The sequence below is a fragment of the Excalfactoria chinensis genome, chromosome 5 (assembly GCF_039878825.1).
Source record: "Excalfactoria chinensis isolate bCotChi1 chromosome 5, bCotChi1.hap2, whole genome shotgun sequence".
In the NCBI taxonomy this organism is placed as follows: domain Eukaryota; kingdom Metazoa; phylum Chordata; class Aves; order Galliformes; family Phasianidae; genus Excalfactoria; species Excalfactoria chinensis.
The window spans coordinates 38,737,991-38,752,030 of record NC_092829.1 but is presented as its reverse complement, the minus strand read 5'-3'; the positions used below and the strand labels follow the sequence as shown (position 1 = coordinate 38,752,030).

The 14,040-nt window shown below is 48.1% G+C and overlaps 1 protein-coding gene across 1 annotated transcript in view; it reads left to right on the top strand.

Annotated features, from left to right (window-relative positions):
* Nucleotides 1-2,999: 2,999 nt before the first annotated feature.
* Nucleotides 3,000-14,040, top strand: part of RRAS2 (RAS related 2) — a 35,680-nt gene continuing 24,639 nt past the window's right edge. Inside the window, exon 1 of the mRNA XM_072337538.1 lies at nucleotides 3,000-3,240. Coding sequence (XP_072193639.1) covers nucleotides 3,136-3,240 — 105 coding nt within the window. The 5' untranslated portion in view covers nucleotides 3,000-3,135. The remainder of the gene's footprint in view (nucleotides 3,241-14,040) is intronic.

The following is a 14,040-nucleotide window of genomic DNA, read 5'->3' as shown; positions in this document are numbered from 1 at the left end:
TGGCAACACCCTTGGCTTTATCAATGAATCACTGAAAATTGCTGTGTCCGATGTTCCCACCTGCTCTCCCTCCCCTTTATGCTGTCAACTAATGGCCAGCCTGTTTATCAGAACATCAGGTAAGGCAGTATATAAAGCTTTGCTAAAACCAAGATACAGAATGGTTACTGCTACCTCCTACTCAAAGGCCTGCTACTGAGTCACAGGAGAAACATATTTTGGTTTGGCACAGTTTCCCCTTGGTGAAGAGCATGTTGGTTGTCAATTACCACCTTCTTCTTTTCCAGGTATTTACAAATAATATGATCACTTATTTTAGGACTTCTTCCAGAAAAATGAGATGAAGGTGATTGATCCATAATTCTCACGGATCTCCATGGACTTGGTGATGTTGGTGGGTCCCTTCCAGCTGAAACTCTTCTGTCCTTGAAGCAAGTGGGAGAACCATGGACAGCATGACCAAAAGGCACATGAAAATCTGGCTGCTCCCCAGCTGGAGATTCAGATTCTGTTTTGAATATCCAGGCATTTCCTACGCCAAAACTGTCTTTTTGTTATCCTGCCTCTCATTGTTCTGTGAAGATATCATAAATACAAGGAATCCAATGAGCTTGTGAGCATCTGGGTGGGGGATGTGAGAAGCTTCATGCATCTTGTACGAAGGGAAAGGAAACCAGCAGCGTTTTGCCCTTTGGTGGTAATGAAAAAAATAGTAATTTTGTCTCATGTGCAGGGAAGAGACTCCAGTTGTATGGTGGTACACTGTGTGCCTATGTGCACCAATAGCTCACTTCCTGGTCAAGAAAATCCAGATGTGACTTGTGGTTTGTGTTTTGTTGCCCCTGAGATGCACTCACCTGCTGTCCCAGGACACTGGACATTGGTGCCACGATGCCAGAGTGGACTGATAAGCAGGAAGATGTGGTCCATTCTCAAGTGAAGTCACCCACATTGCAGAGTCAGCCTCTGCCATCAGCCCTGAGAGTGCTTCCCACTGCCTGTACACCAATGGCTACACCTGCAGTTGCTCAGCTTAACTGGTAAGAGACCAGGAAACGTGCAGGCTCCTTCCCAGCAGGGTGAGGGTATTGAGGAGTTATTCAGAGGTGCATTTGTTTTTCTTTTCCCTTGGCATGTCGTGGATTTTTAATTATTATTAGGTATAGCATACCTGAATTTCTAAAGTAATCATAATCATAATAATGCTTTTTTTATACTCGGGAAAAAAACAATTGCACATTTCATTCTGGATTAGGTTTTCCATTCTCATCCCAAGGAAAAGCAATTTGTTGTGTTTTTTCCCCCAGCTTCTTGTGGGAAGCCCATCTCCTCCGATCATGTTCTTGGTGGGAACTGCAACGTGCACATTCCTGGGGGGATCACAGCATCTGTACAGTGATGCTTGGTGCACTTGTGTAAGGTCAGTACAGAAGTTCTGCCTTTGGGAATGTGTATAATGCTACATTCACAGGGAAACAGCGTTCCTGCAGAATTCTACCATGCTGACTCACATCGCAGAGATTTTGTAACTTGTTGCTGTGATAAGCCTGCGATCAGGCTCCTTTCTAATTAAGCAATCGTGTTCACACAGAGCGCTTTTAGCTTCAATATGTTACTTACTGCATAGATGTCTTCTAACCCTCAGCACTGACATCTTTCCCAGGCTGCCAATGCAAAACAAAGTTCTGGATCTTCCCCCCAAGCACTTCCTGAAACCTTTTTTTTCCCCATCATTACATAAAGCACTGGGGTGCTCTCTCTTTTAAGCTTGCCATCTGGATGCCGCTCTTGATACTGTCTGTCTTCAAGCATGTATATTCAGGCTGGATCTGAAACGGTGCAGCCTCTTGTCATGTAACTGCTCTAAAAGTTGTACTTCTCAATCACTGCACCAAAACTTTGGCCACTTTTTCACCATCTCACATCTTGATGCTTTGAGTTGACCCCCTCTATCATAGGGAGGGTGGTGAAGAACTGGCACAGCTGCCCAGAGAAGCTGAATGGGGCCCTGGGCAGCCTGAGCTGGTGGGGGGCAGCCCTGCCTATGGCTGGGAGTTGGAACTGGATGGGTTTAAAGCCCTTTCCAACCTAAACCATGCTTTGTTTTTATGGTTTCACAAACCCGGGCCTTGCTGCAAGAGTTGCTGGGTCTCTCCTGGGTGCGTTTTGGATACAGCTATCAGTGACACAAACCGTTCACCTGCTGCTGCCCATCTCTTCTGTCATCTACTGCTTTATTTTGTCAAACTGGGTAATGACCAACACAAAGAATTTAACGGTAACGGGTTTTCACAGTGGAGTCTTTGTTAAAGCAATGGATGCCGGTGCTATTTGTTTTAAGCCTTCAACGTCCACTGGGAAAACCTTCCTCTGAAGTGGAATTCAAAGGCTGGACGGCCTCAACGGCTCCAGCAGCTCTTTGAAACAATGTATTTGAAACCGACAGCCTAAAAGGTAAGGATAGAAAAAGACGTTCGCTTCTCTGTATCTTCACACCAAGGGAACCCAATACCCTGCGACAACAGTTTGCACAGAGACTGCTGAGCTCCCGGAACTCGGCGGTGCCCTGAGTGGGGCTGTACGGTCAGGGCGCTGACAGCTCCTGGCTGCATTTCTATTAAAAGCAGACAAACAGACAAACCAAACTTAGAACGGGGGAGAGCGGAGATGTCTCGCTGTGCCGAGAGCTCGGAGGGGGCCGTGACACCGGGATGGTGACTCGGGGTAAGGGCAGCTCCGGGACACGCGGCTTCGAGGAGGGGGCAGCGCGGCCTTACGGGACCGGGAGGAACCCTCCGGCGGCCTTGGCCACGCCCCCTCATGCATGTATTTGCGCTCATTAGCATGGCTGATGAGGCGGCCCCGCCCCCCGGCGGCCATTTGTAGCCGCGGCGCCCTGGCTGCGGGGGCGGGCGGTGCTCCCTTCGCTCCGCTCGGCGCTGCTCTGCTCGGTTCGGCGCTGCCGCACGGCGGGGCGCTCCGTTACTCGCGCCGTGCCGGCGACGCGGTCCGTGAGCGGCGGGGCCTGGGGCAGCTCGGCGCCGAGCGGGCGGCGGACGGCAGGGAGGCAAGGCGGCGGGCAGGGAGGCGCCGGACCTGGCGGCGCTGCCGCGCTCGGCTCCCCCAGGCTCCCCCATGGCCGCGGGCTGCAGGGACGGCCCGGGGCAGGAGAAGTACCGGCTGGTGGTGGTGGGCGGCGGCGGCGTGGGCAAGTCGGCGCTCACCATCCAGTTCATCCAGGTGAGGCGCGGCGCTGGGGCAGCCTCTCTCGCGGCGCCGGGGAGGTTCCGCTCCGCCCGGCCGCGGCGCCGGGGCCTGGGCGCTGCCCGGCGCGCGGAGCCGGGGGGGAGGAAGGCCCCGGAGGCGCCCCGTGCTGCCGGCGAGAGGCGGCGGCGTGACCTTGGGGGCCCCCCGGGAAGGCGCCGCGGGAGGGAAGGGGTGGCCGCCAGCTCCGGCCTGGCGCTGCCCGCGGCGCGCGGGTGGGGCGGCGCCGGGGTGCGAAGCGCGTCCCTGCGGGCGGCGGCGGGGCAGGGCAGGGTGAGCCGGGCGGCACGGCTGCCTCGGTGCTGGTCTGCGGCTTGGGAAAAGCTATGAGGAAAGGTGCCTCGGTCTGCCCCTCTACCGTACCAGTGTGGCTCACCTCGGTGCCGTGGCGTGCCTTCGGGCTGAGCTCGGGGCTCGCAGGTAGCTGGGGCTTCAAGAGCTTGGCTTCCTGGGAAGCTGTTGCAAACAGTGCGCTGAGATGGGACGGGCTGCTGTCTGCCGCAGCTTTGTGCAGCAGTAGGTTCCGCGTGTGGCCGAGTGGGTCCATCCTTGCTGCTGCTCTGGGGGCTGCTCGCTTCCTTGGTCCACTGGCTCGGAGCGCTGCTAACGCAACACGGTGTGGTCGCTTTGGATGGTGTCGGCTGGGTGTTCCTGCGGGTATCCGGGCTGAGCAGCATGTGTGGCTGGAGGAGGCTGGAGGCCCGTTCTCCGGCGCCGCTGTCTTGGAAAGCGCTGCTGGATGGGTTTGTGGAGTCCCTGGCTGTAGCATGGCTTTTGGATAGCCATTTCTAGCGCAGGAGAGAAGGGTTCTGTGAAGTGCTGTATTGGCTTGCAGGCACACGCACTGAAAGTTTATTAAAACAAAGCTCAAGCTGCACACAAATGGAAGTAAAAGCTTTGGCTCAAGAGCTGCTATCTGCACCCCTCTTCCAGGGGAAATCTGTGAAAGAGGAGCTCGTGTCTGCTTTGTCCCATGTAAGGAACTCTATTAGCTGAGAAAGCAACGTTTTGCTGTAAAAGAGTGGTGTCAGAAGAGCACTGTGGGGCTGAGCTGATGTGTTGAGAGTGAATTTTCCAAAACAACTTATTGTCAGCTTGTATTACATTATCTGCATTGTTTTGCCCTCTCACTTGCTTTATCTTGATGTGAAATCTTGCCACTGCAAAGTGATCTTTAGCAGAAAACTTGGCCTCTGAACAACCTGAGAAATAGCTGGAGAATAAAGACCCCCTGTGCAGAGCCTCAGGTGCCTTAGGGACTGGTGTTGTGTTTTCTGTACTTGCTGCATTGCTATGGACGATAGGAAATAAAGCTTGATGTGTCATTTCTTGGAGAGGGTATTTTCTTGGGCTCTTAGACCCTGTGGTGGTGTCAAGTATGCCTGATGCCGTGTGTCCATCGCTGTCCTTCCTGCACAGTGACTGTATTGCCAAACATGTTGTTTTCCTTTCAGGACTGTGTAGAAACTTTTCCAAATTGTTTTAAAATTGATTACAAGCGAGTCACATGCCTCATTGCTGGAATTTCTCAGGATTAAGTGGCAGACTCGTCATTGCCTCGCTACAACATGGCTTAGCGCTAGGTTTGGCCGCACGACAGGACTTGATGTCACTGAGGGATTTCAGCTCTGTTTTGCATCGCTTTTGCTTGCGATAAAGTGTGGTTGACACCATCTCAGTACTGAAGCTCATAAGGAGGAACACTTCTTGTTGGTGAATAGTTCCCGCTTAGATTTGTTTCCCTGTGCTTAACTAGAAGTGCTTTGGGCAGTTGTGCTTCAGGGCTGCTGGTTGCTTCCAGGTAAACAGGGCTGTTGTGCTCAGCTGTGGTGGGAAAGCACGTGTCCTGGTGTACGTTGCCTCCTTTGGAGGACTAAGGGGGAGATCTGTGTCTGAAAATAGGAAATGGTTCCCTCTCATGTGGTGAAATAAGTGAAGAGGAACCGAGGCTGCAGGCAGAACCAGCTGGGTGGCTCTCTGTCACCAGCCCTGGGATTTGCCTGCCCAGCGCATCCCTCCTGCCTTGCTTAGTGCTTGTGGTGGTGGTGTGGTGAGGTTGGGCCTTGTAGGGGCACCGGAGCCTCCTGTCCTGGGTGCAGCATCCTACATGAGAGCATCGGTTCCTGGTTGTTGTTGTGCTCAAATTTGGGCTGAAACAGCACTGTTTTGGTCCTGCAGCCAAAGCTCTTCCACTGCATGTGAGCTGTTCAGAAGTTCCTCTTACTCTTGAAGAAGCTGTGGGGTGCACGTTTGCAGATGAGGGCTGTCGGTGTGTGATGACTGGTGTGTGCCTCTCAGCCCTTCCTCTAGGGAGATAAACAGAGCTGGGTATTAGTGCTGGTGGGACGGGATTCCATCCTGGAAATTCACAATCATTTCCTCTAAATCAGGATGTGATATATGAACTTTCTGCTGTCCAGTCTGCGTGCTGTTAGGACAGGAAGTGGAGAAGTTGTAATTGTAGAGTAGATGGCCCCTGCCATAGTCATAAACCTTAGGAAAGCCCCGGTCAATAGTAGTTCAACTTCATGCCACAGCCTTTTAAAACTAAGTGCCGGAGCTAAACATTCCTACTCTTAGTTAAAAAACAAATAATCCATCACACTGAGATCCCCAAAGAGGCAGAAGCCTTTCTTGCAAGCAGCTGAGGCATTTGGGAGCGTGAGCCGTGCAGGGCACACAGCTGTTGCTGCAATAGCTCCTCTCCAGCTGTCATGCAGAGGTCTGTCACAAAATACCCCACATTCCCTTCCAACTCAGCCCTTTGTAATATTCAGGTTTCCTCGCTTAAAGGGAGTACAGCCTTGCAAGTACTTAATCACCCTCTGCATACTTCTTAGCCTGCAGTTGCCATTTACTTCATGCTTTTTTTGGTTAGCTGGATCGCTGCGCTGCTAGTTTCAGCATCACACAGCAGGAATGCCACTGACGTTCTACGTGTCTAAGTATCTGCTCCGCAAAGCTATGGGTGCCTTTGGTCAGAACTGTTAAAATAATTCATCATATTCTTCTTCCTTTTAGTAATGCTGAAGGTTTTGTTGTGTTTGCATGTGAAGCAGCTTCCAAGGGTGAATATCTCCAGAGAATGTGTTGGTTTAAAAACCTTGAGGTGGTGTTGACTGGATGCAGTTCCTTCAGTGTGGCAGAGCTCAGCTTGTCAGTCAACCTCATGCTAAATGTGGTTATACAGGAATGTGTTTTAGGCTGCTGGAACAGTTCCTGCAACATAAAAACTATATGTGGGGATCCAGTGACTTGTGTTTTGTGTGTGTACTGACTTTGTGCTGTATTTACAAGTGAAAATTTGCAGTAATAATAGTAGGTTTCCTACTGCTCTTCCAGCTGTCAGTAACCAGTTCTGATTGGAGCTGAGCTGGCCACTTTACTCAACAAGCAAGCAGAGCAAATTGGAGATAGATAGCTAATACCAGGTGTTGCTCTGAAAGCACATGTATATGGCTTACAGATGGGTGGTGAGCAGCTGTCCTGATATGCTCTTCCTTTTCTTTTCCAACCTACAGTTTTCACCAGAACATTAGTTCTCATTACTAGAAATACAACTAGGGGTGAGTTGACTCAGTATTATCATTTTATTTGATCATAGTATCATAGTATCGTGCGAGTTGGAAGGGACCTTAGAGATCATCGAGTCCAACTCCCGGGTTTCGAGCCCTCTGTGTAGCGAAGTGGCACTTCTACCCCCTGCGCCACAGGGGGGATTCGAACCCGGGCCCTTCGGTGCCACAAGCAGCACTTTATACCACTGCGCCACCGGGGAGTTGTTGGGTGAAAAAAATAGCCCTGTTCTCAATTTTAAGGTGAGTCTCTAAAACAGCACAGTAAAGCAGATGGAAAAACAACAACTGAAATGCAGCTTGTGTCCACACTGGGAGCTGGACAGACCCTGGTGTCTGAACATCCTGTGCCACCTGTATGTGCTGTGCTTGAGGGTTGAAGCCCCTCTCATTCCTGGGTGTTCTGATGAAATGCTGCCGACAGAAGATATTCCTCGAGTGAGCCCATACAAAAAATCAAAGGAATAAAATGTCACGGATTCCAAGCTGTGGATTCATACGGGGCATGCTGTAAATGTATGCTTACATTGTGGTAAACAGCAGGGTCATGTTACAGTGAGTGGTGTGGTGTGATGCAAGGTGGCAAAACACGATTCAGGGAACGAATGTCTTCATGTTGGCATCCACCGAGGTTAGAGGTGGCGTGTGTGTGTGTGTTGCAGAAGGTGGGAAATGAAAATCCTAATCCAAACAAAGCTCTTGTGATGCAGTCACCTGGAAAAATAAGGGCCTCTTGTTTCTCTTCTTGTGAAACCTGAACCCTTGGCTCTATGCTTTCCAGAGCGCTGCCACCAGAAAAAGGTTTGTATTGCTCAGTTGTAGATCTGCAGCTTGGCAACTGAAGTAGTTAACTGCTGGCCTGACTTGCTGGCAAAAATGGGTTGAAAGCATGCCAAGAGGTGCTGAGAATTTGGTGTGATACCCCTGGTGTTGCTCCTTGGTGGGGTGAAGTGGTGCAGTCCTTCACCACAGAGGTGTCTGCAAGGCAGGCTCTGGGGTTCTGCAGTGGTACAGTGCATCATAACTTACCCAGCAGGGATGCCATCCATTGATGTACTTAGAAGGGACATGATGAAAACAGCTCATTAATAAGTGAGCTGTGTTCAGAACTGGGCACGCTCCCATCCCAAAATGAAATTCCTTTGAGATAACTTAAAATTCTTCGCAGTCTGAAAGCACCTTGTTGTGCAACAGTTGCTTGCACAGTAAGTTGCTGTTGTTGTGTGCTGTTGGTTATCTGCGTGCTTCTAGCATCATTTGCACAAGGAGTGCTGGCACAGCTTCCCAGGCTAGGTGCCCTTTGTGCTTGCAGGGTGAACAGCAGTGCTGGCACTGAGCCGTGTGCCCCAGCCATGTGAGAGGCTCCCTGCCTCAGCTGGAGCTCTAGGCTGTGCTGCAGGCTGCAGGGGGTGGCTGCTGCAAGCATGACCCTTCTTCTGGGGTGTGTGAAGGGCAAAGATGTTCTGCTTCAGAATACCTTATATTTATGTGATTTATTGGCATTTACTGATAATGTTACCCACGCTGGAGATACTGTCTTGGCTCCTTAAGGTGCTGTAAGGTAACTACTAGCTTTGTTAGGTGTCTAGCTGGTAGGAAGCTGGAGTTATACAGATCTTCCTGAATTAGTCTGTTCTCAGGTCTAGACCTGTGTGACACTACTGAGTCAGTCCTTGTCACTCACACTTCTTATCCTACTGGCTTGGTAGTCTTGTGCTCTCTTAAGGCCATAGCCACTGTGAAAATGTAGTATCCAGGTAGATGCAGCGTGTATTATGAATGCGTTGTTTCAAGAATATAAAACCAACCCCAGCTGAAATTCAGCTCATAGTTGTTCCTTGTCTCTTGACTTTTCCCTCATGCTTTGTTATAACGCATTCCCAGATGTCTGCATGTGACCGGGATCACCATAGCCAAACCTTTATTGGAAGAGGCAGAGTGAATGGGATCTTGAGCAGGTAGCTTAGTTATAACTAACACCCATAGGTGCTGGAGTTTTGTTTTAAAATGGTGATGGATAGAAGTGGTAAGCTGTTACTGCAGGTGTGGGGAGCTGCCTTCTAGGTGAGCTGTTCATGTATGAGCAGTGTGTGAGGCCCTCCCCGCTGGCCTTGAGCTGTGTTTTTCTTTCCGAAGTGATACGTGCCCTATCATCTTGAAGAGGTTTTTTTTTCTCACTTTCTTTTTTTACCTCATGTTTTTTTTTGCTGTTGTCTCACAGCTTTGGTGCTGTTGCAGCTCACGTCCAAAATAGCCTCTAAACCCCTCAGGGGGAAACAGGTAACATGAGAGAAAGAGTCATTCCTCTCTTTATAACTTAATCACTTCAAGTAGGTAGCAGGCAGAAGGGATATTCAGCTCTTTGCTTTGCCCTTTCTTAATTATGATGTGTGGTGTGCTTTAAGCGAGTCACATATCAGTGAAGTCACTGTGCACTCCTTGGTGAGTGGGGCTGCTTCTAGGTGGAGCTGCCATGAGGGTGAAAGCACTGTTGGTACAGGTGGGTTGTCTACAGGAGGGTTGGGGTGGAGTGCAGCACAAGAGCTTCTCCTGTGTGGGTGAAGGAAGGTCACATTCATATGTTTATCTAGCAACTAATGGAGCGCTGTGCAGTGCTGCCTGGCAGTGAGGTGAGCTCACAGCTTCTGATCTGCCGCAGGTGGAGGGAAAGCTGTGGGGCTGTGCCGAGCTGGGTGGTGCTGGGAGGGTTGTACTATGCTTCTCTTGTTACATGGGGAAGTGCTGTAAGCTCTGGTTATGGGCTGAGATCCCGGATGAGGGCAGGTTGTCGGTAGACTTTGTGTAACTTACAATGTGCTGTGTGGCACAACTGCCCCAGGAGTGGGTGATGTGTGTGGAGCAGGGAAGGTGGCAGGGACACGGAGCCTTACCTTGGTGGTGGGGGGAGCAGCAGCCAAAATTTGAGAAGGAACTCCCTAAGTTCTCTGAAACCCTCAGTTAAAAATAACCAGGGAATGTTTCTAGCGGAGATCAGTTACGCTGCCTGCACACAGCTCTGGCTGGCAGTGGTGTGAGCATAGCCAGACCTGCAACATCTTGTTCGGTCCACTGGGGAGGTGGGTTGTCATCTGTGTGGGTGTGGGAGGGCTCTCCCATCTGGGTGGGAAGGGAGTAGTATGCAGCAGGACCCCTTTCAGCATGGGAGAGAGAAAGCATTAGCTGCTGACACTAGTGTGCATTAATCATTAACTGGGTATTCACTGTGATGCGTCTGAGTGCTGTAGTTTAAGAGAAAAAGGTCTTTATGCAGAAGGTCTGTGCAAAACTTCATTTCTCAGCATCTAAACATTAGGTGTATGTGGTGATCGTGTCTGTAATGCCTGTCACCTTCCTCAACTCAAGCCAAAAAGCCTTCCCTGAAACTTCTGTACTGGTCTGAGTGTTCTGTGTGTTGAGTCTGTATTTCCTAGAAAACAACAAAACTTTAAAAAAATTGTAGTTCCTTTAACGTGTTCTTTTTTTTCTGGCAAAATACTTCCTCAGGTCATACTACAGAAGATCTAGAGTATTCCTAACTTAAGCAGATAGAAATCTGTGAGCCTACAAGCAAATCTTGAATGTGTTTGCTTTTTATGTGGCAAGTGGACCATGAAAATGGTAGGATGCCAGTGATGAGTCAGTGTGAAGAATCTGGTGTCTTTGGATGGAAAAGTGATCTGTTAAACGTCTTCTATTAGACTCTCTCTGTGTAAGGGAAACAAATGGAATTACAACAGCATGTACTGTATGAAGTGCATTCCTGGTAGTATTTCAGGGTCTGTCTTTCCTTCTAAGAAGGTTCTATGTCATCATGCAAAAAAAAAAAAAAGTGGTTGCTGATAATGGACTTGCGTCTATGCTATGCTGAAGGAGGACATACTGTTAGAAATGTATGTAAGGTTTTCTTTTGTTGTCTTCCACCAGGTATGCACAAGCAAAATAAGCAGTGGTGGTGTATTTAAAGGGATTTTGGCTTTGTGTAACACAACAAAACAATTATCAGGCTGTTTTGCGTGCTTGTCTTGCATTTTCAGTTGCTGCTTGGGATTGTTTTTAGCTGTTGGTCTTCCCTGTAAATGCCCTCTCTTTGCGTGTTGTTCTGCTGCCTGCCCACTGGGCCCTGAGCAAAGTTATCACGGCCATGTACCCTGATAGAAATTTCCAAAGCACAAACACTTATGCTGTGCCATTTAGATTTCTCATATGCTGCTTCTCCTTCACCTGATGTCCCTCATCTTTGTAATCTGGCTTCATACCTTGCTAGGAGCTCTCAGTTTGGGTATTCTGGGTGTGGGAGAACATCCTTGTGCCCAGCAGAGAAGTCTGTAGACTGTGTGCTGAAATGAATGATTTTTAGGCCCTCAGGTTGGAAGGTGAGCCTGTATGAAGCCAAAATAATCCTTAGTGTGTAAGCAGCATAAGAGCACTAGAATGAGAAGCTCCAAAGAGTGGAAATGCATCTTATTTCTGTTTCTTTAGGGACAGGTGGTGGTGATCTGCTTCTGCCAGGGGGATGTTGCCCACTGTCTGTGTTGGTGGAATTGTATTGGGAAGGAGCCTTAAACCTTAGCAGTCGCTTCCTTTGTCCTGACATTATCTGCCTTTCTCTAAGTAGGTTGCATTCCTCACATTTTTAATAGTGGCTTCCCCTCCTCCATAGCTGCTTTGCCTTGTGTTGTGGGGCACTGTGAATTTTTAGACTTGTGCTCCAGGAACCTTCTCCGGGAGAGGAAACTGATGATCAAATCATTTGCTTGGAGCAGAATTTGCAAATAATCTACTGTGTGCGGGGTGAGTTCAGTGCAGTGGTGACTTAGGATCTTAAAATCCAGCTGAGTTTGTACAAAGGCAGGGATTTTGCTCATGATTTAAGAGCTTCTGTAGCCTGAGATAAAATTGCATTTGGGTTTTCCTGCTTGTTTTTGTTTTCAATTTCCAAATACTCATAAGAGAATAACCAGAAGCACTGTGTCTCATGCAGTGATCTCCTGTGCAAGGGGAAGTGGTGGTGATCTGGGAGAATGAGCTCAGCCTGCCTGTGGGAGATGAACAGCTTCAGCTCTGACCGTTTGCCTCTGCCTTTGGGGTCTGACAACCATTTCCTAGACCTGATGCACTCGTATTGTCAGGGCCAGAGCACATCCAAAGAGAACTTTGTAACTTCATTTCTTAGAATGGCATCTGTTTGACAAGTTTGGGATGGGCACAGCCTATCTAACAGCTTCTGAGCTCTGATGATTATGAAAGGTTTCTTTTTATGCATGCACAGAAAAGACGTGTAGAAAACTTAGGGTTCAAATAAAAGTGTTTTCTAATGCTGGAAGAAGGCCTTTGATTGATTGTATCTGATCTGTATGGGTGAGTAACTTAGTTTTGGTTTTGCCATTAGTTGATGGCTGCAGAGGTCTGTGCAGTAATGTTATGCTGAGAGGTATGGTTCTATCCAAACTGGCTAAGGAAGAGTTAACAAACAAGAAGATAAGGTGACCTGAAACCTTTCTTGTCATACTGATGAACTGGCTGTCCTGAGACTTCATCAGTGGTTACTGGAAGTCTGAATAGTCCATTATTTTAAGCACGATAAAGTTGAAGAACCTGTTTTTAATCTATAAAAATGAGAGAAACTAATGTGCTTTCCTGTGGTTTGGGTGCAGAGGGCTGGCTGCTTGTGCATTCCACGCTGTTTTCTCTTCACTGAATGCCTTTACCACAAGATCACTACTCGGTAGAATATGGGAGCGGAAATAGCAGTAGGGTATGGGTGGTTTTTTTTTTTTTTTTCCTTCTAAAAACCAAAGAGAACCAACAAAAACAACTGATCAGCCCTCCTGCATTCTAAAACCCTCTCTAAGTAAAGAAATTAAAGGTCTTTGCATGCTGCTCGCACATTTAAGATGGCTTTTGCTGTGTTCCTGCCTCTGTGCATTTAATAAGAGCGTTTGCTCTTGTTTGCTTGAGAAGATGATGAAATAGTGGCACTTCTAACTTAAGGCCGTATTCGATTGTGCATGCAGTACATAATCAGGAGGAGAGCTGCATGGTGTTATCTGAATATGGAATTTTTTTGTATAGGTGATTTTTGTAGTGGGAAGTCTGTTTGGGTTTTGTTGTTTTTTTTTTGATGATGGGTAACTTTTTCTTTAGAGTGAGGTGTTCTGAGCCCTTTCTGAGAAAGGTGCGTAGTAAAGGTATTTCTCCAAGCACTGTTGAACTGGTACAGTATTGGGAGACTGCAGCAAGCTGTAAACTCGAGCAGTGTGGGACAAGTGTTTCCCTTCTGCATGTGGTAGGAGTGGAACTGAAGTAATTTAGCTCAGTTTCTGTGAATACAAACTTGCTCCAAATGGCATAACTGAACTTGCTTTGTTTCAAATGGGTTTGACTACAGAATGTCCTGGACTGTGCTCTTACACCTCACTTAGGATAGCAAATTCTCTTTGCTGTGCTTTCTACACTGCAGCGTCAGCTGCTGCTTGGGCTGTGGTATGCAGAAGTGGAGTGGGGAACGTCTTAATTGTTTTGAAGAGGGCTGAAACGCAACTGGAAAGAGGCTATGCTTCAAAAGTAGGAGCTTCCCTACTGCAAAACCTAGTGGGACCTGCCAAGCTGGGAGGCAGAACCAGTGTAGTGGAGCTGACTGCAGCATGTGGCAGTGTAAGATTAATTTGTCATCTTAGGATAATGAGCAAAAAAGATCTTCTTTGTAAGTCATTACTAGCCTCTATAGAAATCTTTCTGTGCTGGATTCATACCAGTATCTTCTTTCCTGATCTTGCTATCTGCTCTGATACTGAGTTATGGTATATTGGTTTAAGTAAGTTTTTCTTAAAGAAATAATATTTCAGTTATGAACAATCCTGAAGAAGGTACCTTGTTTCATTCAGGTCTGATTACGAGCTAGTAGACATAGAATCAGAGATTCAGAGCATCAGGCAGCAGAACCAATTTGTCTTAAGCAAAGAAATACAATTAGCGTGCTCAAGTAATAAACAGTTGTCTTGCTTTGCTTTTCTTGTGAAGAAATGTCTTCATGTTTTAGCTAATAGGTTTACCAAAACTTCTCATGGCCCGTATTCATATGGCTCACACCTGTGTTTTCCACTTAGCGATGCTTTTCTCCTTCACTGCTTCCTCTAAAGGAATGTGATATGGAGAACTCGGCATGTATCCTCCAATGCAAATGAGTGAATCATGTGCCCTG